The 26365-nt window shown below is 42.2% G+C and overlaps 3 protein-coding genes across 3 annotated transcripts in view; 2 read left to right on the forward strand and 1 right to left on the reverse strand.

The window, feature by feature from the left end:
• Positions 1-3561: 3561 nt before the first annotated feature.
• Positions 3562-8953, forward strand: tal1 (T-cell acute lymphocytic leukemia 1). Its single transcript, XM_029706493.1, has 4 exons — positions 3562-3707; positions 5115-5760; positions 6368-6465; positions 7816-8953. The coding sequence occupies exons 2-4, from the start codon at positions 5252-5254 to the stop codon at positions 8268-8270; spliced, it is 1062 nt and encodes a 353-aa protein (XP_029562353.1). The 5' UTR covers positions 3562-3707; positions 5115-5251; the 3' UTR covers positions 8271-8953.
• A 4535-nt stretch (positions 8954-13488) lies between these two features.
• On the forward strand, positions 13489-21890 carry LOC115158036 (PDZK1-interacting protein 1). The gene is made up of 4 exons (XM_029706500.1): positions 13489-13666; positions 17230-17344; positions 21452-21541; positions 21692-21890. The coding sequence occupies exons 1-4, from the start codon at positions 13600-13602 to the stop codon at positions 21762-21764; spliced, it is 345 nt and encodes a 114-aa protein (XP_029562360.1). The 5' UTR covers positions 13489-13599; the 3' UTR covers positions 21765-21890.
• Positions 21891-21982: 92 nt separating this feature from the next.
• LOC115158033 (inaD-like protein) overlaps positions 21983-26365 on the reverse strand; it is a gene marked incomplete in the record, with an annotated part of 141832 nt that continues 137449 nt past the window's right edge. Inside the window, 1 exon segment of the mRNA XM_029706495.1 lies at positions 21983-25435. Within this exon segment, the coding sequence (XP_029562355.1) occupies positions 25289-25435 (147 nt within the window).

The raw sequence follows: 26365 nt of genomic DNA on the forward strand, positions 1-26365 counted from the left end.
TGGTGCTCGCAGTGTCCAAAGAGGGCAACGTCATCACAACTGTTACAGCAACAAGACACCTCTGGGGTTTGTGTTATATGGCCAATATACCACGGCTAAGGGCTCAATCCAGCACTCCACGTCGTGGTATATTTGACATATACCACACCCCCCTGGGCCTTACTGCTTAACCATTGGATAATGCTAGCGAGGCAGGCTAGCTAACGTTAGCCTACAAGTTGAATTTGCAAGTTAGTTCATAGCTCATACAAGTGTCTAGGGCAAAACTATTGTCTAGGGCAAAACTAAACAATGGATGCAGCAATGGTGGTGGCTAACTCATGTCTGAGTCTGACTAATGCAGCATTCACGTGCTAGTCGGAACTCGGAAATTTGCCAAGTTCAACGAATCAGCAAGTCGGATATTTCCGAGTTTCCTAGTTCCGACTAGCATGTGAACTCGGCATAATACAGTGAATCGAATCCAATCTGGAGCTACAGTCTGTCTACATCTGTAAAGCATAGAATTAGGGTTTCCACTAGTTACCAGAGACACAAAGTAAAAATGTTCTATACGTATAAATGGATGAAAACAAAAGTCAATTTTAGTGGTGTGGTTAAGGTTAGGGTTGCGGTTTGGTTTAAAATCACATTTTAAGAAGATAAATTGTTGAAATAGGAGGGGTTTATGACTTTGTGGCTGTGGAATTAGCTTTACCCGAGTTACTGCCCTGATAACACAAATGGCTACATCAACAACGGTAATGTGAGTCTTGTAAAATGTTGTATTAAAAAATACCCAGTACTGGATGTCATTTTGGCTGTGAAATGCATTATCACAAAGCTTATTTTCTGTAACAAAATGCACTTCACCACTTGGCTCTCTATTGTATCACCATGTCACAGGCCCTCCCAGTCAACACCACCTCATAAAATGAGGAAGTACAATGTTTATAAAGATTGCCTGCTGCAGTTGTCCAGTTTGCAGCTGAACATGTAGCTCACTACATTCAATTCCATATAATTGAATAGCCCATTTCATAGAGAGTGTTATAAACTGGACGATTTAGTAACTTACTTTGAAAGGATGGGGATTGGGTCTAAATAGGCGTTTGGCAGTCTAAATTAAGTGTACTTGTCCTTAACTGCCATTTCCCGAAAGTCAGACTCTTCCCACACGCCAACTAATTTCTCTCTGCTTAAGAAGCATCTACATTCAAGTCATTTTATGTGGTTATCCTTTTATATATATATATATACATATCCAGACTTGCCCAGAGGGAATTGTTGATATGTTGTAAATGTTTTATTCTAGATAACATTTATTTATTTTTTATTCACAAAAAATGCATTTTACATGCATGCCTTTAGTATATGACAGATAGAAATATGAAAAAGTTTCAAAACCTAGCCTGGAGGTGGCCCCCATAGAATTAGGAATTAGATTACAAGAATTGCCATGAGCCTTCTTATGATGGAATAAAGGTCATCCATCTTGGTCAGAGAGTTGGTAAACCATGGTTTGCCAGTGCTGTGATAAGATATTGTGTAAAATATCTGGTGTGAAAATGAATTTGAAGAATTTATCTGCAGTGTAAGTTTGTTAGCTAGCTAGCTAGCCAGCCAGTTTTAGAGGAATGATTCCATTGATTTTTCAAATGAACTTGACAACATTCCATTCAAACAATGCAGTCAATCCACATGCATACACTGGCTGAAATTAGTAGATGATAGGACTTTGACAAGTTGTAAATGCAACAAGTAGGCTACTGATATTTTATCATATAATAGCAGTCTCAGTTTTCCAAGAAAAAAATATTAAATGTATGGTCTGTTTACATATATTTAGAAGCTAATTATAACAATAACATATATAAATCCTGTAAACTGTATTTATGATTATATGACAATATTTTAGGTTGACAATAACTATATTATACCATTTTTGATACATCACGCCTTTGTTTTATTTTCCTGCATAAGTAAAATCAGGATTATGCCTCTTCTGCCGTTCATTCCAATTAGACTGGGTTGGATTTCTCCCTGACCAATATGGCTGCCATTTTCCCTCCATTCTGGAATTTAGAGGGTTTATGACAAGACCTCCTCTGGATCTCGATGGTCGTCGCTGGTCTTCACTGAGAGGATGTTGGTCGTGAGCAATGACCATATCTATCTATGGTCGTGACAGAGGGAGCTGCGTTGACAATGAATTAATGACAAAAGGAAATCATTTCAGCAGTCTCTTTTTTTCCACCTTTCCCACCATCAGGCCTAAATGGCAGTAAGCTTATGAATATCTGACATTGGCTAATTAGCCAATCTGCTAGAAAAAAAATATCTTCCAAACGGTCTCCCACATATTTAGCCATTTAGATGTGTGTTTTGTTCACTAGGTCTAGTGATAAATGATTATTGATTTAATTGTGGCATGTCTTTGAGAACCCCATCATTTACCCTCCAACTACTTTGAAGGAAGGGATCGAAACTGGTAGGCCTAAAGGACACATGTAGACCTAAAATAGCACCAAACGTTGCATCTCTGGGAATATTGGGTGTCTCACCTCCCGCTTTGACGGATGAACCTGCAGGCCGTCTTATCTCTGTCTGCAAGGTGGTCCTTTGAGCTTTACACCAAATTCTGCCAAGTCTCTCAAGGCATCCCGACGCGATCGATCCAATCCACTGCAAAAATAACAAAGCAAGAGAGGACTAAAGGATTCTGACAATTTATCCGATTTACCTATTTTCCTCCGATGTGTGTCTATGTTTATTTAATTTAGGCGAGAGGACTTTCATTGTATAGCCATGCAGCTAATCAGGCTAATGATGATAATCATATAGTAGTGATGTAGACTATACCCGGTAGACTGTGCTGCTTCAATTGATATTGGAGTCCACTGTTGTTTGGTTTTCCAGGCAAACCTATCTCGCGTGAATATTGAATACGCCTATCTGAATATGGACCAAAAAACGGGGAGATAATTGTGTTCCAAGTGTTGTCAAATGCATTAACATATGAGTTTGACCCAAATGACAAAGTATTAGACTACTTAATTATCATTGTTGCGCAATATAAAAAAAACTGTCGGAAATACATTCAGTAGCCCAATGGAATTCATTTTACATGTCGCATTCATTCATTCAAATGCATTCATCAAACACTTGAGAATTCGCGGTTTATTAATTCTCCTTCATAAAAGGGTAAAATATTAGTCAAAACAAATACACACGCCTAATGGTATTTTTCTCAAGTCAACATCCTAACTGATATGATTTAAATACGCTCCAATGCTCTTGAACTAAGACCTGGAGCATTTTACAAGGCATGCACCTGCTGTAATAAACATAGATTTGTATCCCTTACAATCTCCCGCTATAGGCCTATGTCAGTGCATATCAATTCACAATATAAGGCAATAGTTTTTCCTCGCGCTTGCCCAAGATAAAAAGCCAAATAATAATAATTTAATAAATAATGGTTTTAGGGGCTTATCGAATATGGAGTGGCCGCAACTGCGTGGTGCCCTTATCTCTCCTCACCACATTGCGCCTGTGTTCCGCTCGCTCCCCATACTAAGTGGCGCACTGGACGTGATGTGGAATTATATAAACCTCACTTCCAGCTTCCACGCAGCACTTCAGTGAATCTAAAACATCAGACATGGATTACCCTCGACAAAATGGCTCCACACATAGGCTACTCTATCAACAACACTCCGGCTATGGTAAGGACAACACACCCAAATAGGCCTTATCAAGTCACATATGTTGTTGTCGATTTGTGGATATGTTATTGGTAATGCGGATAGATAGTTGGAGCATTGTTTATCGTTGGTCGTTCCTATTTCGGGTGGACATTTGTTTTCTCGGGTGAAGTGAAATACATCAGTTAGCCTATCGAATTAGCATTCGTTTTATCTACCAATAAAATGGGATGGAACACGGAACATGTACAAAGATTCGATATATTCATATATTTTTTCGTTTTAACAAAAATGTCCTTAGTCTATCGACGCGTTCATTTAAATCAAACAGACTAGCCTACACACTCAGGGAATGCTAGCCGATAGGCTAAGATTCATTTATGGGTGATCATTTTATTTTGCAACAACGAAAAACAAATCTATTTTAAATATAAGTTAGCTATGCATTAGGCTATTATATCTCCATAGGCTATTGTGAAACAGAAAATGATGTAGCCCACCACAATGTTTTTGTAAAAATGTGTGATGGCCTAGCGTACCTACACATTTTATAGAATGAAAAGGTTGGCGATGCATAACGTTCTGTGGACTGTGGCTAAATTAAGGTTCAAGCTTTCAAAGCCACAGTAGGCTCATAAATAAACTACGCAAAACGCACTCTATTCCATTTCATTTTACTTGCCCTACAAGCTATAGCCCCCAAAAAACTGTTCCCACAGTGGCGGTGAAAAAAAACGACACCAGTTCCTTTTTCACATGACGTAATAATTTTACTGAGGAGCAAGGAACGAATTATTTTGAAACACAAATCATGAACACGCAATAAAGTAGGCTAAGAACAGAAATAATTAAAATTAAGAAGAAAAAAAACAAATCAAAGACAAATCAATGAACGAAGAATTATGAAATCAATTGGAAAAACAGGCCCTCGAGTGACAGAGGTTATCATAACACTTATATTAATAGGAGTACGTTATATAACGATAATGATACAGTGAAAGGCAATCAATTGTGTTGATTTCCACGCAGAGATAACGCATCCGTTTAACTGCACGACGTTCGTTGGACAGAAGCAATACAAGTATTAGCCATGAAGGGATATGATTTTTCCCATGTGACGGACGACAAGAGTGCAGTCCAAACAGTTAATTGGATTAAAAGCCGTATTGACAAGGGAAGCAGTAGCGCAACAGTGTGTTCGTCGTTAGAAACATTGACAGTATATGCACCCACCCTCATAGGTGCAGAGAGAGCACCGTGCAGAACACACAGGTCTGCCTGCTGAGTTGGCTGAGGACTTGTCGCCCGCGGGATTGACTGCAGGCATACCGTTTTATGTCTGCATTTTTATTTTTTTTATTTTATTCGTTAGAAAATGTTAGATTCATACATAAAAAGCATAAAAGCTTTTTTTTTTTTTTTTTGCAGGTGACATCAAGGATTAATATCGGCGGATGAAAGAGATCGTTTCGATGCGGAGTCATCCGTCGATGGCATTAAGCAAATGCACTTTTACAATTTAAGACATATTTACGCACGGTCTAATCTATCGAAGAACCGCGGAAATGATGGAAAAACGGAAACCAGAAGTTGGGCAGCTCAGTCCTATGGGCAAGGAATGCAAGTCTCCACATCACGACAGCCTGACTACTTCCATAGCAGGTCGTGTAAGTGGGGAGGGGGGCGAAGCTGGTGGTGAGACACAGGAAGCGGCGTCGGTGAACTCAGCTGAGAGGAATCGGGTCCCGGGGGAGCACTGCAACGGGACTAACCTCTTTAATGCAGTTACCAAGGAAACGGCGTACCACAGCGAGGAAAAAAAGGAAGTGCCTGTTATCGAATTGGCCAGAAGAGGAGGGCTCGTGGACATAAAAGCTAGGGAGCTGACGGCAGACGGTAATCACAGGGTACAGACCACCGAGCTGTGCAGACCTCCTATTTCACTGCCACTGCCTCCCCGGGACCCGTTGTTGAGCGAAACTCGAATGGTGCAGTTGAGCCAGCCTGGGTTCTCCCTCCCTGCACGAGCGATGCTGTACAGTAACTTTGCTCAACCGCTCGCTACTATGAACAGGTAATGCAAGCTATTCATTTGGAAATGTATAGGTCATAATAATGTGATTTTTTTTTCATGGACAAGTTTGTGGCATGCGTCAGTGCATGCGCTGTTTTATCTGTCATATTTTGATTGATGTAGCCTATTCTACTTTTAGGACTGAAATGTGCATCGCTATTTCCATTTTCAGAGTTTGTTTTCATTATCATATTATTATTAGGCCTATTAGTATTACATCAAGTCTGTAATTTGGTCTACATTAGGCCTAACTGTCATCATTTAATTCAACAAAACCAGCAGAATAAATAGTCGACATATAGCCTAAATTACCCACTGGACAAAAACTAGTTGAATCAACATTGTTTCCACATAATTTCAACCAAAAATCGCGTTGAATCAACGTGGGAGAACTCATTGAATTTGCAAAATGTAATCTTTTTCACCCAACTTTTAAACTGAATCCAGTGACATGGCGACATGTTTTGTTGATTTCACGTTAGTTGACAACTAAACCAAATATAATTCAAACCTAGATGTTGAACTGACATCTGTGGCCAGTGGAAATAGGCCTATATATTTGTAGAGGGAATTTGTAATTTGACTAATTCACACCATCTTCCTGCAGTGGCTACGGTGGCGAGATGGAACAGTATGGCATGTATCCCAGCCATCGGATAAAACGTCGACCAGCGCCTTATGAGATTGAAATCAACGATGGTAATGGTAAGATCATATCATATTTATTTTTTATACTTTATATATATATTACACACTACCATTCAAAAGTTTAGGGTCACTTAGAAATGTCCTTGAAAGAAAAACTTTTTTTTTGTCCATTAAAATAACATGAAATTGAACAGAAATACTGTGTAGACGTTGTTAATGTTGTAAATGACTATTGTAGCTGGAAAGGGCAGATTTTGAATGGAATATCTACATAGGCATTCAGAGGCCCATTATCAGCAACCATCACTCCTGTGTTCCAATGGCACGTTGTGTTAGCTAATCCAAGGCAACTCCGGGATGCTGGCCTTCTAGTCAGAGTTCCTCTGTCCAGTGTCTTTGTTCTTTGCCCATCTTTTCTTTTTATTGGCCAGTCTGAGATATGGCTTTTTCTTTGCAACTCTTTCCTAGAAGACCAGCATCCCGGAGTCGCCTCTTCACTGTTGATGTTGAGACTGGTGTTTTGCGAGTACTATTTAATGAAGCTGCCAGTTGAGGACTTGTGAGGTGTCTGTTTCTCAAACTAGACACTTTAATGTACTTGTCCTCTTTCTCAGTTGTGCACCTGGGCCTCCCACTCCTCTTTCTATTCTGGTTAGAGCCAGTTTGCGCTGTTCTGTGAAGGGAGTACTATACAGCGTTGTACAAGATCTTCAATTTATTGGCAATTTCTCGCATGGAATAGCCTTCATTTCTCAGAACAAGAATAGAACAATTTGATGTTTTAATGGACAAAAAATGTGCTTTTCTTTCAAAAACAAGTACATTTCTAAGTGACCTTTTGAACGGTAGAGTAAATACATAAATCACACTTTGGTTTTTCACTATGTCTGGAGAAATGGACTGGTGTATATAGCATCAACCTATCCTGGGTTAGAGGAGTGAAGGGAGTTTTGGACACGAGCCATTTTAAAGCGATAAGCTGCATCAGTAGGACGGCTATCTGGCCACTTGTAGAGTTGCTAAGGCATTCCTTCAAGACTCACTATTGTTGAATAATTTCCTGAAAAAGACTGAAATCAGATTTATATTGTGTGGTTTACACAGAGAAACACTGTGTAACATTTGATTTGGTGGCTATGGGGGGGTTGGGGGCCCCGTGTAGGTCCCTCCCTCCCTTCCCCAAAGAGCAGATAAACAGGTCATAACAAGTCATTGCTCAGGCTTTGCAGGGGCCACGCGAAACTGCGGTATGCCACTGTCAGGTCCTGGAGGGCCGCAGTGCAGGCTTTTGTTCCAGGTCAACTCTAACACATCTGATTCCTACATACTGCTGGTGTATGCATATAGTGTATAAATCAGACATGATCAGAATACCTATGTAACACCCTCTCCTCCTCTCCCTCTCAGGCTCGCAGCCCAAAATCGTGAGGCGGATATTCACCAACAGTCGTGAGCGCTGGCGCCAGCAGAATGTGAATGGTGCCTTCGCCGAGCTTCGCCAGCTCATCCCCACTCACCCGCCCGACAAGAAGCTTTCCAAGAACGAGATCCTCCGACTGGCCATGAAGTACATAAACTTCCTGGCCAAACTCCTGGACGATCAGGAAGGTGTGTTGGAGGCCGGCGCCCCCATTGTGGGGGCGCGGGCACACGAGGCCCGAGAGGAGAGCCTGGTCCGGGAAGAGCTCCTCCAGGGAATGCTGTCGCCCAGCAACTCCAGTTGCGGGAGTCTTCTGGACGAGGACGGTAGTCCCGACAGCTACACCGATGACCAGGATTTGTCTATAGGGTCTCGAAGGCCCACCTCCAGAGTCCTCCATCATCACTCTGGACTCCACATGGACGAACAAAACCAGAGATGACTCTGTTTTCTTTATGGGGAGAAGAAAAGAGAATGTGAGAAGGAGGAGCTTGGCAATTTTCTACCAACCTGGAGTGAATGGGCATCAATAGGATGGTTCCGACGGCGATACATTTCGTGCTGTGTACAAATTTGATCTTTCTCTAATTCCTGTTTCCCTCAATGGCCCTGTCTGTCGTTGGCCTTTCCAGAGGTGGGTATGTTCTCTGGGGGAACATAAGGCTTTGTCCCAACTGCTGTTGTAAGCAGGTGATGGATTGGAAGTCATGACAGACCTAAAATGTTACTCAGAACATAATATCGAAAAACAATTAAGGGAATTTCCAAAAACGGCATGAATCTCATAATGGTACCTTTTCTTGACTGAGATCAAAGTTTGTTTAGGTACACTGCTTGACTCTTTAAACGACAATGAGAATTTTGTTCTTAAGTACTATGGACTGTACTAAAACTAAGTGATTTGTTTTCATCTTAGAGCCCTCTAATGTCCATTTTCTTGTTCTTTTAGTAACTCAAATTTGGAGTTATCAAATAATAGTATTTCGACCTGAATTCCAGTAACATTTTTCTTGAACACCAGGTCATAAGTTGTTGGAACACACAGTTTTGCAGTGAGATAACTGATAATAACCGATAATCGGTTAAAAAAAAAAAATGGTAAAAAAAAAAAAAGTGGGAGATCTCTGTGTTGCTGTCAATGTTAATGTTGGGAGAAGAACAAAATGTTTAAAAGTGTACTTGTTAATGTGATATTCACATAAACCACATGGTTACAATATTTACCATACAACATTTAATTGAGGTCAAATTGTTGCCATTTTTGGATGGAATAATATGGATGGCATATTAGAATGACATGCACATGACACAGACGCGCAGCACACAGAGACACAGAAAGAGAGACAGACACACAGACGCGCAGCACACAGAAAGAGAGAGAGACACACACACACACACACACACACACACACACACACACACACACACACACACACACACACACACACACACACACACACACACACGAGGGCAGGATTCCTGTCCAATAATAGAACAAAATAACAACACAATATCTCTGTATCTTGCAATGTAAGAGGTACAAATGTACACAAAAACAGACCTGTACATTTGTATTGAACAATGAAACTTGCCATTTTTGTACTGCTTCTTTCATTGTGACCATGGTACATTGAGTTGATCATTTTTTCACATTCACATCTTAAATTTCTCTTTTATTGATAACATTAATCAAGTGTTTAACCACTGTATTTGACATTATGTACGTCTGCTATTTCAGCAGACTACTGAGTAACCAGAAATGGTACCTTTAAGTCTTTGATGTATTAAACAAAAAAGGGATATTCTTTTTTATGTGATATTTAGTAAGAAAAAAACTTTTGCTGTAAGGTGATTATGGAGACATCTATAAATATATTCAATGTTATATCTCAGAATTTTATATACCACAAAATAAAAATGAGGGAAAAAGTATACTGTTATGCTCATCGTGTATTCAAATTCCTATGTAATATTTCTTAATCATCAGTTAAAGGTGTGGGTCTATGAAAATGACAGTAATACAGTACAGTGTACAACTCCCATCACCAGTAGATGCTTCCAGTTTTTTAATGGTAGACTGTCTATATATGCAGTAGTTTGTAATCAAAGACATGTTGATATTGCCAAGGCAGATACAATCCAAGCCCAATAATACAATTTGTTTTATTTATTTCAAATTGGAATCAAATAGAGATAAATAGAATGACGATGACATTTAATTAAGGGAATTTAGGGGGGGGGGGGATTTAGAAATGGACCCCAACCCCTGTAACTGTCCATAAAAAAATGCAATGAGAATTAACACATTTTTAGGGCAGTTCCCAGCTTTTCAAATTCCCGTCCCTAAATATGACCATCATAATTGAATAATCGATCCACAAACAGACCCCACAATCGATCTGGAGAGATGCCTCTTAGATGAGATGCAATGGGTCCAATGTAATCTCCGTGTTCCCGCCATATGAATTGAACACTATCGTTATTATCCACTTATTCGATTGAGCTACTGATAAGAGATAGAGGGGCCAGTCTGAGCTAGAAGGTATTTGAGGGGGCTCTGGGGAACACCATGTCATGATTACAACTCTATGATGAGTGGAGAGTTGGAGCTGATGACTGATAAGGATCACAGCCAATTAAAAAGCCATCAGTGGAGACCGTGAGTTTAGGTTACTGGTCCCATAGCGAATGAAGGGGTGCCTGTGAAAACACTGGCACATAACCAGTTCCCACCTACGTTTCACACTCAACAGTTTCCCGTGTGTATCAAGGATGGTCCACCACCCAAAGGACATCCAGCCAACAACAACTGTGGGAAGCATTAGTCACCATGGGCCAGCATGCCTGTGGAACGTCTGACACCTTGTGGTCCATGCCCCGACGAATTAAGACTGTTCTGAGGGCAACTCAAGGGGGTGCAACTCAATATTAGGAATATTTGTACAATATTTGAAAGTGACTAGTCAAATATCATTAGTTATCAGCTTAATTCAACTGCAGGGGTGCAGCTCAATATTAGGAAGGTGTTCCTAATGTTTTGTACACTCATAAAAATGATCTTTGTTAGCTCCTTCAATAAGTAGGGCAACATTCACCTCATACTGCACACTAAGGACCCATATTAATACTGGTCCTCTACTTAAATGCACTTTCATCCACATTTCAGTTGAAGGCATTCAGTTGTACAACTGACTAGGTATCCCTCTTTCCCTTTCCCAATGGAGATTTTCCATTGAGATACATTTTTTTTGTCCAGGACTAGGTTTAATCTGTGTCCAGGGAACCGGCCGTAAAGAAAGTGATGACAAACACACAGTGAGGGAGAGGTAATACATCAGCCGTGTATTTACAGCAATTGTGAACACAACATTAGCCCGACTTAAGGTGGAGTGAAGGACTGGAATGTGTCCCTCTGTGAAACGCCATGGAAGGTGAAGGGAGAGTTTGGTGAGAGGGATGCTTTAGTGATTAGTCGGTATTGTTTCTGTGAAGGGCTGTCTATAGAGAGGCTGATGGGGTGTTCCCTTAGGAATTCCCCAAGGACATGTTATTGAGGGGTTTAATGCGGCTACATTAGGTGCACCTCTCTCAACCCCACTTTCCGGACACAACAAACACAGGTTGAAGGCGTATAGTGTATTTTACAGGTTTATAAAATGAAAGTTGTTTCACTACGAAAGTGTGAAGTATGTTGTGCAGCTATGTAAAAAAAAAAATGTTGTAGTGAAGACTTTCAAGCATGGTAACCACACATACACACACACGTTTATACACTTGCCAACTCAGATCCAACAATATTAATTACAGATCTGTTCAACACTAAATTGTCTATGAATTATGTAGTGCTTTTTGTCGGTTAAGACAGCCCCATCCACAAGAAACCCTCTGGTGTACATTCATTATCCATCCATAGATGAAATATAATATCACATTCATCTCATTTCATCATATTGAGTATGAAAGGGAGTTCCCTTCATTGAAATAACCCATTAAAATAATGGATTTAATCAAGACTTCTTCAACTCAGCGAAAGCACACCGCTGTGTAACAGGTCTCGTCCCTTTTTAATTAACTCTTAGAATCCTTCTCCCAGTTTCCCATAAGAACACAGGTGGAAGAGAGCAGTCAGAGCAGTGAGGCGACAAAACCCGGATCTGCATCCCAAATGGCACCCTATTCCGAACATAGTGCTCTACTTTTGACCGGAGTAGGGCACTATATAGGGACTAGGGCTCCATTTGTGTCACAAACCAGGATAGATCTCCAAGGGACCCTCCCAACAAAGACGAGTGTTACAGACAGATAAGAAAATAAAACATCTTTATGGCTGGAGATAACTAGACAGACAGGGCTGGAGAGAAATCAATTAACGGCCTCCTCCCTCCCTCTGTGTGTGGTTAATGGTGGGCTGGATGGGATGGGCCATAGGGGAGTTGTGCTGGCCCCAGAGAACAGAGCAGAGGGCTGGTTCTCAGCCGGTAACGGGACAGTGGGGAGAACCGCTGCTACTGGCTCTCAGGGCTGCTATCTGGCCACACATCACAGCCTGCCTACTCCCCTGAGGTGTGTGTGTGTGTATGTGAGAGAGAGAGAGAGAGAGAGAGAGAGAGAGAGAGAGAGAGAGAGAGAGAGGGGCGGGAGGCTGTTAATGAGGGGGCGCGGTTGAGTGAAAAGGGACCTGCTAATTTGGCTGGTGCTGAGGTTGGGACAAAGCCTGGTGTCGATGCACTGTATAGACAGGCGGACAGTCAGACAGACGGTTAGACAAACGGACGGACGGACACACACCCACACAAAGAGATGCTCATCACGTGTCCCTGGAGTCCAGAGGTGGTGTGTCCCCTGCCCTTCCAGCACCTCTCCCTCTCTCCTCTACTAATCAGCCATCTTTCATTTCCACTTTCTCCCGTTCTCTCTCATGCCTACAATAACATTCACCTACAGTATGTGAAGCCCACCGCACTAACTTTACCCATGTCGGCTACAGTAGCTGCTGTATACTGAAAGTACAAAAGCATCATTCATCTGAATGCCGGCTTTTAGTGCAAAGTCACTTGTTGTATAATGTCAATCAGGCTTGTGCATTTGTCAAGATCTCCTAAGTCTTTTGAATATAGTTTTTATACTTAGAAATCATCTTTATATACAGATCTGAATAATGTTAGAATGAATAGTTAAGCCTGAATTTAGGCTATTACACTATCACACGTTTATCTTGGAACACTGTCAAATGTTAACTCCTTAGTAGGCAAAACAGAGCTCAATAGATTACTTTTTAAACCAGACCTCCAGTGACATATTAGAAGTTTGGTCATGAGACTGATTGAACACTCACCAAGCCAAAGTCCTTCAGAGATTACTTGTATATTCTCTAGGTTTCCATGTGTTCTCACTGCGCATCTATTCAAATGTGTTTAGTCTTGTGTTTCCTGGTCACTATAGTGTAAAATCATCTGTATCAAGGGAACATGATTATTCTCTTTTTGCCATTTCTACTGAATAAGTTAATGGATGGCCTACAAATGTCAATATCTTCCCAAAACGAACAAATAAAACCTTAGAAGTTATCGCTATTATTATTGAATGACTAGATCTTTTGTTTAAGCAAGTTTGGGTAAATCATTCACTGACTACAGAGCCAGGATGTGTGTGCTCTACATTCCAAAAACAGTCCTAAGCCTTTCAGAACACACATATTTTTTGAAGAGCTGCTCACAAGCCCATTTTGTGATCCTAAAACTACATTTGGGGATTTTCAGTAAGACTCAACAATGGATAGAGCGACAACAGGGATTCTTTGGTTGATGCTAACTCTGGGAGTAGTCACAGCTCAAATAGGTAAGAACTAAAACTCATGGTTATTTTAAAGTTAATAGTACCATATAAAGAAAATAGCTGCCTTTATGTGACTCTGCATGCTGGTCCAATTCACTGTTGATAATAGGATGGGAAGGATTAAAGTAATTTAATTCCCTAACAATGGGCTTTTTTTTCAGTTTTGTACGGTAAACTCCAGAATGATGACTGTATCCGTTTACTATTTACTCGTTCCCTCTTGTCAATTCCCAGTAAGCAAAATGGTGCATTTTAAGTGCTGAATAAAATGTGAAAATACATAATTTCCGGACATTGAAAATATGTAATTTACAGATGCTGAAAATACAAATATTTCAATCATGAATTCGATGGACAAATTTCAACTCCACATTCTCAAAGAAGTAAGCATTACATTACAATAACAATTTTCCAAGCCTATTAATACAGGAAAGAGGAGCCGGCTGAAGATTGCAACATATATTTATTAATTATTTCTCCCATCTGTCACACGCACTTACGTTAGCTTTTTGAAAACCTGGCAGCGATGATGTTCAAAGTCGTCCAGCACACAGAATAAAAACAGACCACTTCAACAACATTAGCGTTCATAGTAAGGGTTACAGAATGTATTCTTCTTGCTTTGACTTCAATATGTAGTCGTTTATCTACCTTAGATGAATCCACTGACTGTAAATCGCTCTGAGCGTCTGCTGAATGACCAACATGTAAATGTAAAAAACACTTACTAAACATGCTGGGTTTTATTCTAAATGTGCTCTGCCCCCCAAACAAGTACACATTTGCAGCCAGGTGATACAAGTCAGTATTCGACGTCCATCCACGTCTGAGGACGTCGGGAGATTACGTGGATACCGGCCACTAGGGGCAACAATGGGCACTGTTACCTTCAAGTAGGTTTGGGTTTTTGCAAGGGTGTTAGCATCTGCCTCTGGTGCCAAAGGTTACATGTTTGAATCCAGCGATAGAAAGTTGCTTTTGAGATTGTTGTTTTAAGCCTATCCCAAACCTTGACCCTTACCTTAAACATTCCGAGTTAATGTCTAACCTTAAGATTTTGGAGTTAATGCCTAACCTTAAACACTTCAAAATGTGACGTTTGAGAAACATGGATGAACTTCTAATTCTGATATGAGACAGAGCTTGTTGCAAACTACTTTTCTTTACTGCACTACGCACTGTACTCCGATGTGCTCTACTGTGCTTTCCAAACTTGTGAAACATAGATGTCTATGATTGGTTCTGATCTGGTGCAGTCTGGAACAAATCTGAACCAATTATAGACGTCTAAGTTTGGGTCAAATCAAGGCCGGTCCAGATCGTACCAAATCTGAAACAATTAGACAAGTCTACAGTGCATTCGGAAAGTATTCAAACCCCTTGAACTTTTCCAAATTTTGTTACGTTAAGACTTATTAAAAAATGTATAAAAACGAAAATCCTCAATCTACACACATAATAACAAAGTAAAAAATGGATTTTAGACATTATTGCACATTTATTAAACATAAACTGAAAAATCACATTTACACAAGTATTCAGACCCTTTACTCAGTACTTTGTTGAAGCACCTTTGGCAGCGATTACAGACTCTTCTTGGGTATGACTCTACAAGCATGGCACACCTGTATTTGGGGAGTTTCTCCCATTCTTCTCTGCAGATCCTCTCAAGCTCTGTCAGGTTGGATGGGGAGCGTCGCTGCACAGCTTTTTTCAGGTCTCTCCAGAGATGCTTGATCGGGTTCAAGTCCGGGCTCTGGCTGGGCTTCTCAAGGACGTTCAGAGATTTGTCCTGAAGCCACTCCTGCATTGTCTTGGCTGTGTCCAGACGAAAAATATTTACACAAGAAGCAACCTAATATCACACAGTCATTGTCCTGCTGGAAGGTGAACCTTCGCCCCAGTCTGAGGTCCTGAGCAGGTTTTCATCAAGGATCTCTTTACTTTGCTCTGTTCATCTTTCCCTCTATCCTGACTAGTCTCCCAGTCCCTGCTGCTGAAAAACATCCCCACAGCATGATGCTGCAACCACCATGCTACACCGTAGGGATGGTGCCAGGTTTCCTCCAGACGTGACGCTTAGCATTCTAGCCAAAGAGTTCAATCAGACCAAAGAATCTTGTTTCTCATGGTCTAAGAGTCCTTTAGGTGCCTTTTGGCAAACTCCAAGCAGGCCGTTATGTGCCTTTTACTGAGGAGAGGCTTCTGTCTGGCCACTTTACCATAAAGGCTTGATTGGTGGAGTGCTGCAGAGATGGTTGTGCTTCTGGAAGTTTCTCCCATCTCCACAGGGGAACTCTGGAGCTCTGTCAGAGTGACCATTGGGTTCTTGGTCACCTCCCTGACCAAGGCCATTCTGTCTCGATTGCTCAGTTTGGCTGGTCGGCCAGCTCTAGGAAGAGTCTTGGTGGTTCCAAACGTTTTCTATTTTGGTACCCTTCCCCAGATCTGTGCCTCGACACTATCCTGTCTTGGAGCTCTACCGACAATTACTTCGACCTCATGGCTTGGTTTTTGCTCTGGCATGCACTGTCAACTGTGGGGCCTTATACAGAACAGACAGCTCTGTGCCTTTCCAAATCATGTCCAATCAATTGAATTTACCACAGGTGGACTCCAATCCAGTTGTAGAAACATCAAGGATGATCAATGGAAACAGGATGCACCGGAGCTCAATTTATAGTCTCATAGTAAAGGGTCTGAATACTTATGTAAATAATGTATGTTTTTTATTTTTAATATATTCGCAAAAATAACAAATAAACTGTTGTAGCTTTTTTCATTATGGGGTATTGTACAAAAGTTTAAAAAATTGTGTGTAGATTGATGAGAATTGTATTTATTTAATCAATTTTAGAATAAGGCTGTAACGTATCAAATGGTGGGAAAAGGGAAGGAGTCTGAATACTAACAATGCAGCGTATGTTTGGGAAAAAAATAGACCGGTCCGAACCGGATATCTGTGGACATTGAAATCAAGGCCTGTCCGGACCGCACCAAAAAAAAAAAACATAATGAATGCCATGTTAGTAATCCCATCAACTGGGACGATAACACAAGAGAATGAAAATGACCTTACAGAACATTAGAATGACATGTGACAGACATATTGCACCCAGCTTTGCCTAGATTGAATATAAGCACTTAAAAAAATGCTTTAAGTAAAGTATAGGCGGGTCGGAAGTTTAACAACAAAACCGATGCGTGCGCAACTATGGGGCAAAACAGACGGGTTTGGCTTAGAACTTTGTCGACATGTAAACTATATTTTGTCTCCATGTTTATCGAAAACAAATACATTTGCACTATGAGCAAAGTTTTTGCCATATTAGCATAGACATGATATCAGTCAAAACACCTCAAAACAGGACGTGATATAAAAAAACGAAATAAATCTAGCTGAAACGAGCCACCTACGATTCCCCACACGGCAGATTCTTGTCATTGTTGATCGCCATCTGGCCATCCAGAATCACAACAACACATGGACTTCTGCCCCACTGAAGCGTGCGCATCGTTTTCGTGACGTTGTCAGCTAACCCGTCTATGGCCTGACTCTTTAAAAGGTAAGGTGGAGCGGACACTGCCCCAGTGGCTGACGGGCATCATAGCTGTGGGCGTGTTTCTCTTCCTCATCTTCGTGGCGTTTCTGGTCAACAAGGCCTGGTGTCAGGACTCAAGGTAAGCCTATAAAATCGCTGTGACACCATACAGCTACTGTAGTAGGACAGTCAACACCGTCATAGGCTGAGTCTGAAAACTTGAATAGGCATAAAATACTTGCTTCCTCTGTCCTTTGTGCAATTCCTCACCTCCCTCTCAAAGCACATCGGAGGAGAGGATTAAAGGTTCCTCCCTCAGACATCCTCCTCAAATGAGCTTTGGGAGCGAGGAAACAAGGATGAAGGAAGCAAGGATTTGACAGCCAACATTTTCAGACATACTGTAGCCAGACACATGGTTCAGAAGTGCACGGAGTATATCAAACATCATGATCGCCTTCCTAAAATTGAGTTGCACCCTCCACTTTTGGCCTCAGAACAGCCTAAATTCGTCGGAACATGGACTCTACAAGGTGTTGAAAGCGGTCCAGTAGGATGCTGGCCCATGTTGACTCCAATTTTTGTAACTTTATTTTATCATGGAGTCATACTGAGACCAAGGTCTCTTTTACAGATGAGCTCTGAATTACATAAATTACTGAAAATACACACATCAATATTAATACAATATGTAAGCAGAAAGAACAAAATGGTCATAAAAAACAAACATTCATCAGTAAAAAAGGTTCTCAATCAGCCTTCTGAATTACCCTAGAGGCACCAAAACTTCAAATTTATCAACATTTTGAAGATTTTATTTTGACATGCTCTAGAGAACAACATTTACTTAGTTTTACATGCAATCAATACTAATTTCAGGTCAATAGAGTTTTTCTGTAATACAATGAAGGCAGACTAGTTCAGATAGAGCCTGGTCAACCGTGGGGACAATAGAATACACAATAGTATCATCAGCATACAAGTGCAGGTCACATTGTTTTACAGACAAGTCGATAATGTTAATGTAAACAGTCAAAAAGTACAGGACCCAGAATCGACCCCTGCGGGACACCTTTTGTAATACGCAGGAAATCTGATTTAACACCATCAGTAGATACACATTGAGTTCTATCTATCAAGTCATTTTTAAACCAGTTACATGCAGCCTGGTCTAGGCCAATTGAGAAAAGCCCCCGAGTTAACAGTGAGTGATCAACAGTATTAAAAGCCTTTGAGAGGCCAATGAAGAGGGCAGCACAATGTTGCCTTTTATCCATACAGTTAACCACATCCTTTATAACCAGGGATGCAGCAGAGATAGTGCTATGACGTGGTTTAAAACCTGACTGATGTACATTTAGAATACATTCCAAAGATAAGAAAGATCTTATCTGAGAATGAATCAAGGATTCTTACATGGGCTGCCTTCCAAACCTTGGGGATAGTACCTGATGTAATTGTCTGGTTAAAAATATGGGTTAATGATTTAGCAATCGGGGGGCAGAGAGCTGCAGCAAAAATGGATCAAGCATATCAGCTCCAGTGGATTACATTTTTTTTTACACATCAATCTTAAGCAAGGTATCGAGCACATAACAGAGAGTAAATTGTTGAAATGAAAACAAAGACTCACTAGAAGCTGACGAGTTAACCGTTGAGTCAGCTAGAAGCTGGCAGAGAGAAGAGCATTCGATTGATTATTATGTTGAGTGAGCTGAGACTTTGCCAAGGTCCATGGCCAACCTCGTGAGAGCAGAGTAGACTGCGCATTTGACAGACCTCCCTCAAGTCGCTGGGACGGGAACTGGGAGAGCAGTGTTGGCAGAGCTCAGTCCACCCGGATGAAGCTCCCGCCAAAGGAGTGGAGCTGCTGCAGGAGATAGGAGCGGCTGCCAATGCTCCATTCTGGGTGTGCACAGGAGGCCTTGTTGTGGCTCCTGTTGCAGGGTTGGGGCTGCCATGGGGGGCATGAGTGTCCCAACCAAAACTTGCCTGGGATAGAGGTTGTGGGAGGAATTGAGGATGGTGGTGTTGAGGGCAGTGTGGCTGGCGAAGCTTCAAACTCTCAGTATATGAGGGCTGATGATGTGAATGATTACATGGTGTGGACTATATCACGTGGTGCACTACCCTCGACAGTGTTTTGTCAGACCCTTGGGTTAGTAGTCAGTGCTGTGTAGAGCTGGGTTAAGTTGAGTTGAGCCTGGTAGAGCTGTGATGTGCCGGGTCTGGTTGAGCTGTGCAGTGATGGGCCAGGTCTGGTTGAGCTGTGCAGTGATGGGCCAGGTCTGGTTGAGCTGTGCTGTGATGGGCCAGGTCTGGTTGAGCTGTGCTGTGATGGGCCAGGTCTGGTTGAGCTGTGCTGTGATGGGCCAGGTCTGGTTGAGCTGTGCTGTGATGGGCCAGGTCTGGTTGAGCTGTGCAGTGATGGGCCAGGTCTGGTTGAGCTGTGCAGTGATGGGCCAGGTCTGGTTGAGCTGTGCAGTGATGGGCCAGGTCTGGTTGAGCTGTGCTGTGATGGGCCAGGTCTGGTTGAGCTGTGCTGTGATGGGCCGGGTCTAGTAGAACTGTGCTGTGACGGGCCTGGTCTGGTTGAGCTGTGCTGAGACAGGCCTGGTCTGGTTGAGCTGTGCTGAGACGGGCCTGGTCTGGTTGAGCTGTGCTGAGACGGGCCTGGTCTGGTTGAGCTGTGCTGTAGAGTGGATGGTGGTGGCTGAGAAATTCCTGCCTCAGCTCAGATAGCTCCTTCTGCAGGTCGTGTACGTGGCTGGTGTTGACTGTGCTGGACAGTTCCTCTGTAAGTCTGTGCACTTCCATCCTGAGAGCCTGGTTGAACTCAACATTTTTCATTGCACACTACAGCTCCTGGATCTCCTCCCTATGCTGGCGCACCAGGCTGATCTCCTCCCTATGCTGGTGCACCAGGCTGATCTCCTCCCTATGCTGGTGCACCAGGCTGATCTCCCTATGCTGGCGCACCAGGCTGATCTCCCTATGCTGGCGCACCAGGCTGATCTCCTCCTCTAGAAGATGCTGTGGTACTGCAGGTGTCCCGTGTGAGAGGCATGCTCAGGGCTGTGTCTGCTGCAGGCGAGGGAGGAAGAGGAATACTTACTAGGGCACAGAGGAAGAGGAGGCTGTTGTAGGTAGTGACAGTGGAGAAGGTTTTATTTGGTTGAAGTAGCGGACAAATTGATCCAGATTGGCCTCCAAACCTTGAGCCGTCAGTGTCGTTATTATAAATATTAATGTTAAATTTGGGTGTGGAATCAAACGCACAGTTGTTCCCCATTGTTCTGTTTTCTGACATTTTAAGTTCATGGTTGGTCTTGCGGAGAGCTGTGTGCCAAGCATTAGGATGATCCGTGTAGAACAGAAGGTCTCCTTTTATTTCCATGTTCGCTTTTAGGATGAAGTCTGCCCTCAGAGTCTCTGGGGATTCTCTTGGCAATTTATTTCTGAATACATTTTTTCCCTGACTCACTTGTAACATTTTCAGGATACGTGATGGCAAGGTCTCTGAAACACTGCCAAGAGAATGCATCCATCTTCACGGTGACCTCTTTAAACAACGCACTCTGCTCTAAAACGACGTGCCTCTTGCTGAAAGCACTTATTGAAATAATGTACCTATAGATAAGTGTTTTTCTATCAAATACATTACACCTAAATTAAGACACTGTGTTCAGAATTTTTCTACCTCCTTTCCAAGTGCTATTTTGCTTGTTTGTTTATCTGAATGTTTGTTTACCTATCGAGGCCTGAACTACCCTCCAGAAATCCTAACTCGTTCTCCCTCTCTTGGTTTTGCATTGGTTTATCTATGTCCTAATTCTCGTTGTTGTCATTGTTGGGTTTAAAGTCATCCTATCCCATTACTTACTTGTTTTAAACCCGTCTCCTCCCCTTTACCTACACCGATTGAAGTGGATTTAAGAAGTGACATCAATAAGGGATCATAGTTTTCACCTGGATTCACCTGGTCAGTCTATGTCATGGAAAGAGCAGGTGTTCATAATGTTTTGTATACTCTGTAATTCACACTAAGATTTAGAGTATTTGGGACACACGTTTTTGGGTCTCTAGTGAGATAAGTATTGCGTCTTTACAGACACAATTGGGTCTTTAGCCCAATGTCGTTTTTTTCCACCTGCACCGAACTATATGAGATTGAAAAGATGTTATAATTACTTCTAACTGAATGTAAGGCAGCATTCTAACGTTTACCATTCTCAATTGCATGAAGGCTGGAGACCAAAGTATGTGAGTGTGTGGAGACCACTGGCTATGCCAATACCAATGGAGACAACTATAATATCAGCCTGGATACAGTCAGGTAAGATACGTAAACACTTATTTTCTGTTGTTTTGTAGTCTACATTTCTAAACGGTACTAGTGACCTAAAGATACATAAATGTTGGTGTGTGTGTGTGTGTGCAATTACAGCAGGGGTTGTGTTCTAATAGGTGTGTGTGTGTCCCACAGGAACGGCGATCACGAGAGTGCATATGAGAACATGGCCCTTGAAAGCATGGAGGACAAAGTCACTGTCATGTGACCGATAAGAACCAATACAAGACACCAATGTGTATGGTTTTGTCGTGGACACGCACACACACACACGGTCCTAAAGTGTGATTCAACGCTTAATAGACGTGAAAAATAAAATGGAAAATTCTGATAACAATGGAAGCAACTGAAATATTTGATATCAGCGTATGAATGAGACGTGGTAGCACAACTCAACAAAATAAATTCACTTCCAGATCAGAGGTAGGACATGGTGGAAATGATTGTGCTCCCCTTGTATTTAATAAAACATGGAACATCATCAAACAATTCGTCAGAATTCACGAAGAGCATCAGTGTATGACCACAGTCAGTAGGCTACACACATTTAAAAGATGAGACTTGCATTTGTGATCATAGACAATATATTTTTCTATAGATATATACTGTGTATCCACACGTCGTTACAGCAGAGTTTGTCACACATCGATATAGGAAGGGTGGATTGTTTCTTTGGATTTGAAAATGCGTTCCGTCGATCAATGACGTGAAGAAAGATGTTTTCTGTGGCGCTACGGACGAGCGCTCAGTTCGTCGATGGCATTATAGACGGAATTATTGGGGCGTGACGGGATCATCATCATCAGTCCAACTTCTGACGAACACATGCACGTGTACAAACACACACAGCCCATTGCCGATTGACACGCATAGGACAAAGTCAGACAAAACCTAAAAAAGTCTAGAGTAGATGGAGAGATCACAGCATGAGAGAGGAAAAGAAGCAAGTGAAATAGGCAGCAGTGAGTTTAAACTGAATCTCTTTAAAGGGATCGAGCATTAAGACTTATAGCAATAGGCTCTCACAGAAATAAGACTGATGTATGATGAACACACACAACAATCTACTCTAGCACATCAGCGACTCACGGTAGAGCAGTAGTCAGCCCCTTTAATAGGCCGACCTCCCCTAAATCCTAGGACCCCGTACAAGTATTTAGGACGCACTTCCACTTTTACTGAGACAGGCACGGCGCGAGAGTTAATATGCAGGGTTCTCCTTAGTGTTAACCGGGGTCATATTCATTATGGCACAACGTAGCTAAATGGTTTGCAACGGAAAACAAGTGTTTTTGTATTGGGCAAGTTCAGGTAGTCCCTCCTTGTTTCAGTTTGCTTTCTCCCGTTTGGGACCTAATGAATACAACTGGGGGGGCTCAAAGTGTCTTGGAGGAACGTGTTGTCACTTCCTGTGAGCGTGGAGGGGTTGCAGCGACACAGGAAACAGACGACGGGCTCCAGCCGAGGGAGACAGGATATCCTGTAATTGTTGGACGTGGTGAGCTCCTCGCAGCTGGACAGAACAGTGTGGAGCTACAGCCACACATGGTTTGTATTCATTAGTGCACACCGTAGCAAAATGTCCTGCTACGCAAAACAAAAACAAGCATTTATTAAGTTCAGGTTGTCCCTTCCTGTTTTAGTCCATTTTCATTTGATGCCTAAGGAACGCACCCTTGATACACGATGACAACGGCTCACAACAAGAAATCGATTGCTTCTGATAGTGCCCCAGATGCTCAAAAACGCTGGTATATGTTTTTACCAAGACATGTCTAAACAAAAGAAAAGGCTTACAGTAACATGCATGCATCCGCATGACACAAATAAAAACAATGACAAAGGCAGGTAAAACAAAAAGCAATAGCACTTCATTGAAATGCAAGTGTCCAGTCCACAAAGTTAAAATGGTCGGGATTGGCTAGGAGGTGGATCGTCCAACTCAAAGCATCGTTAGGATGATCCTTCTCCCTTTGATCAGTTAAGACAAAGCCTGGTTCCAGTCCTGTTTGTGCAGTCTTGTTTGGCGTGATAATGACCGTGGGAGTAGAGCACAAATATCTTGGACCAGACTAAATGGTGTATTCTGACACCGTTTCATAGGACCTTAATAGGCTTACAGGGATACTCCAGGGTCAGTGACAAAGGAGGTAAAGATTCAGCTAGCCTCCCTGCTAACCCACACTAGGGGAAAGCAAGCAAGTCCCCGGCAACAGACACAATGCCCGATTTAAGTCCTGAGATTCGCCTCTACATTATATCGTATCGCTAATAGCAACGTGTCTGCCGCAACAATGCTAACAAACGCATAGTGTATATATTTTTCCTCGCTTTGCTAAACGGTCTCGGATTCAAAAGGGGGGGGGGGGGGGTTCAGATAACTTGGCAACACTTTGTACTAATAACCTGTCTCACATCTGCAAGGCGAAACTCCTTCGTGACACGCACAAACGCTTACAACTCTTAGCAGGACTACACAACATACTGCATAGTGATAAACCAGACAGTAGTCGTTGGCTACTGCGTTCGAATGGCTACAGAGGGTGCTGTGTCATGCTTACGAGCATGCTATGAAGTGTTATAGAAGTACACAGCAGGTTACCAGTTATTTCAGCATAAACGCATTGATTCATTTCGTTGACCACATTTATAGACTAGAGCAGGGGTATTCAACTCTTACCCTACGAGGTCTGGAGCCTGCTGCTTTTCTGTTCTACCTGATCATTGATTTCACCTACCTCCCAGGTCTAAATCAGACCCCTGATTAGAGGGCAATAAGGAGAAAAAAAACGCAGTGGAACTGGCTTCGAGATCCAGAGTTGTGTTTGAGGGGACTAGACTGTTGAATGTACTACCTTTGCGTTAGAGTATGACACTACGAGTTTAAATCGTTTGTGGGCAATGAGGAATGAGAAGATGTGCGTCAACCTGACAGTGACTCACTAGCCTACTGTGTGTGGGTGTGTATATACAGTATGTGTGTGTCTAAATGATCTGTTCCAGTCTAGTGTGTCGCAGCCCCGTTCCCTGCCGAGACCATTCACCCTCACAGTTTGCACATTAGCAGCAAATGAAGCTGACATCTCTAACAGCTAACCAGTGTCTCCCGATCAGGGAGATGCTAAGCTAACGCTAGGCTAACGTTGAAGAGACCTCAGCCAACTGAACCTCTTGTATTGTTCTACCAGTGTTCTATGAAGGAAGCATGGGTGCGATCACACCAAAAAAAAAGCTGAAATGGCACAGAGACTGTAAAGCTTCCATGTGTTTCCTTGCTGTATAATATCCAAGCATTTGCCATTTTAAGTTGTGGTGTGTATCCAGTCAGCGCAGCGATCGGACCGCCCTCACAGTGAAGCTCCTAAGATGGCACGCAGGAAGTTAGGTGTCACTACTTCCTGCAGCCCCCCCCCCAGATATAGTCCTCTTATTTCTCATGGTTCACTTGAGGGCACAGCTGAACGCGGTGCGGCACACATGTTCTCTCTCTACATTTCTACAGGGCAGGGCTCTCCTTGGCAGTGCCACCTAGTGACCGAATCCTTCCAGAACCAATGCCCCCTTCTCGTTAAAGGGCTGTTTATAAGGGTGAAGATGGGCATCAAGATGTTGGCCAACTCAACAGAACAGAGTCTTGTTTTGTTTTTTTGCACGTTGGAAAGTTGAAACCAGTTCAACCCCATAATGGTCGCTTTGCCAGTGGGGGTATAGGTGTGTGTGTGTGTGTGTGAGCTAGGAGAGGACTTCCAGAGTGACGGCCCCCCTCTGTCTCTTCAGTATGGCCACGGCCAGTTCGTGGGTGGCCCCCTCCAGACTCTCTCCGTTTACTGACAGAATCTGGTCACCCCTCTTCAGACGCCCGTCCACCGCCGCTGCCCCCTGCAGGTAGAACAGGGGAGCACACATAGTAAGTGGGGGAAAAGGTGGTGGAAATAAGACTTGTTTTTTTTTTGGAAGCAACCTTATGATCCTTGCAACTGACAGCATTTTAACTACAAACAGACAATCATGATATCAGTAAAGCATATCAAATTCCCTGTTTATGCTACAAAACCAACTTCAGAAGAGGTTTTAAATATAGGTTCTATTTGACTTAACATTCCATGACGTACACTAAGGCATTGTTGGCAGAATAGATGAATACAGTTCAATGCATGATTAATATTATTCAACAATACATTTCTTGGTAGTGAAACAAATATTGCTATCAGGTTGTAAATCATAGCTGGCCTGGTATATTGTTTACTGCCTCCAACTATTCGGGATGCACCGTTTCAGTTTCAATAATTCAATATTTAGGACAGAAACGGACGGAGGTAACTAAGACTGGGAATGTCAATACAATCAAACTAGCAATGGCAAAGATTACAAGTCAGTCATAACGTGGCTAATAGGCTAGCGCATCTATTTATGTACCTATTTACTTAGCAAGCTAAAAACACGGAGCCTAACGTTATCTAGCTAGTTAGCTGCTGGGAGGATGTCATGTCATTGGAAGAGCGGGTGAGTGAGTGACAGGTTTTGTAAAATATAAATTAAAATCATATTGTTTTTCGGTGGCTACAGCTAGTGATGCAGGTTTCATTTGGTTAGCTAGCAAGAAATGTGAATCCCTTTGCTAGCTAGCTATGCTGAACTTGAACGACTTATCCAGTTAGCATATCTTGCGTTTGTAAATTTAGTCTGGCCTTCTACTCCAATTTCAGAGCACTCTCATCTGTGTGGCAGAGCGCAAAATATCTGATGTATTTATCAACGCGCAACACCTGCTGAATATGACTGGTGTCAGTAAACTTTCTAAAAAAAAAT

Source organism: Salmo trutta, chromosome 22, assembly GCF_901001165.1.
Source record: "Salmo trutta chromosome 22, fSalTru1.1, whole genome shotgun sequence".
In the NCBI taxonomy this organism is placed as follows: Eukaryota; Metazoa; Chordata; class Actinopteri; order Salmoniformes; family Salmonidae; genus Salmo; species Salmo trutta.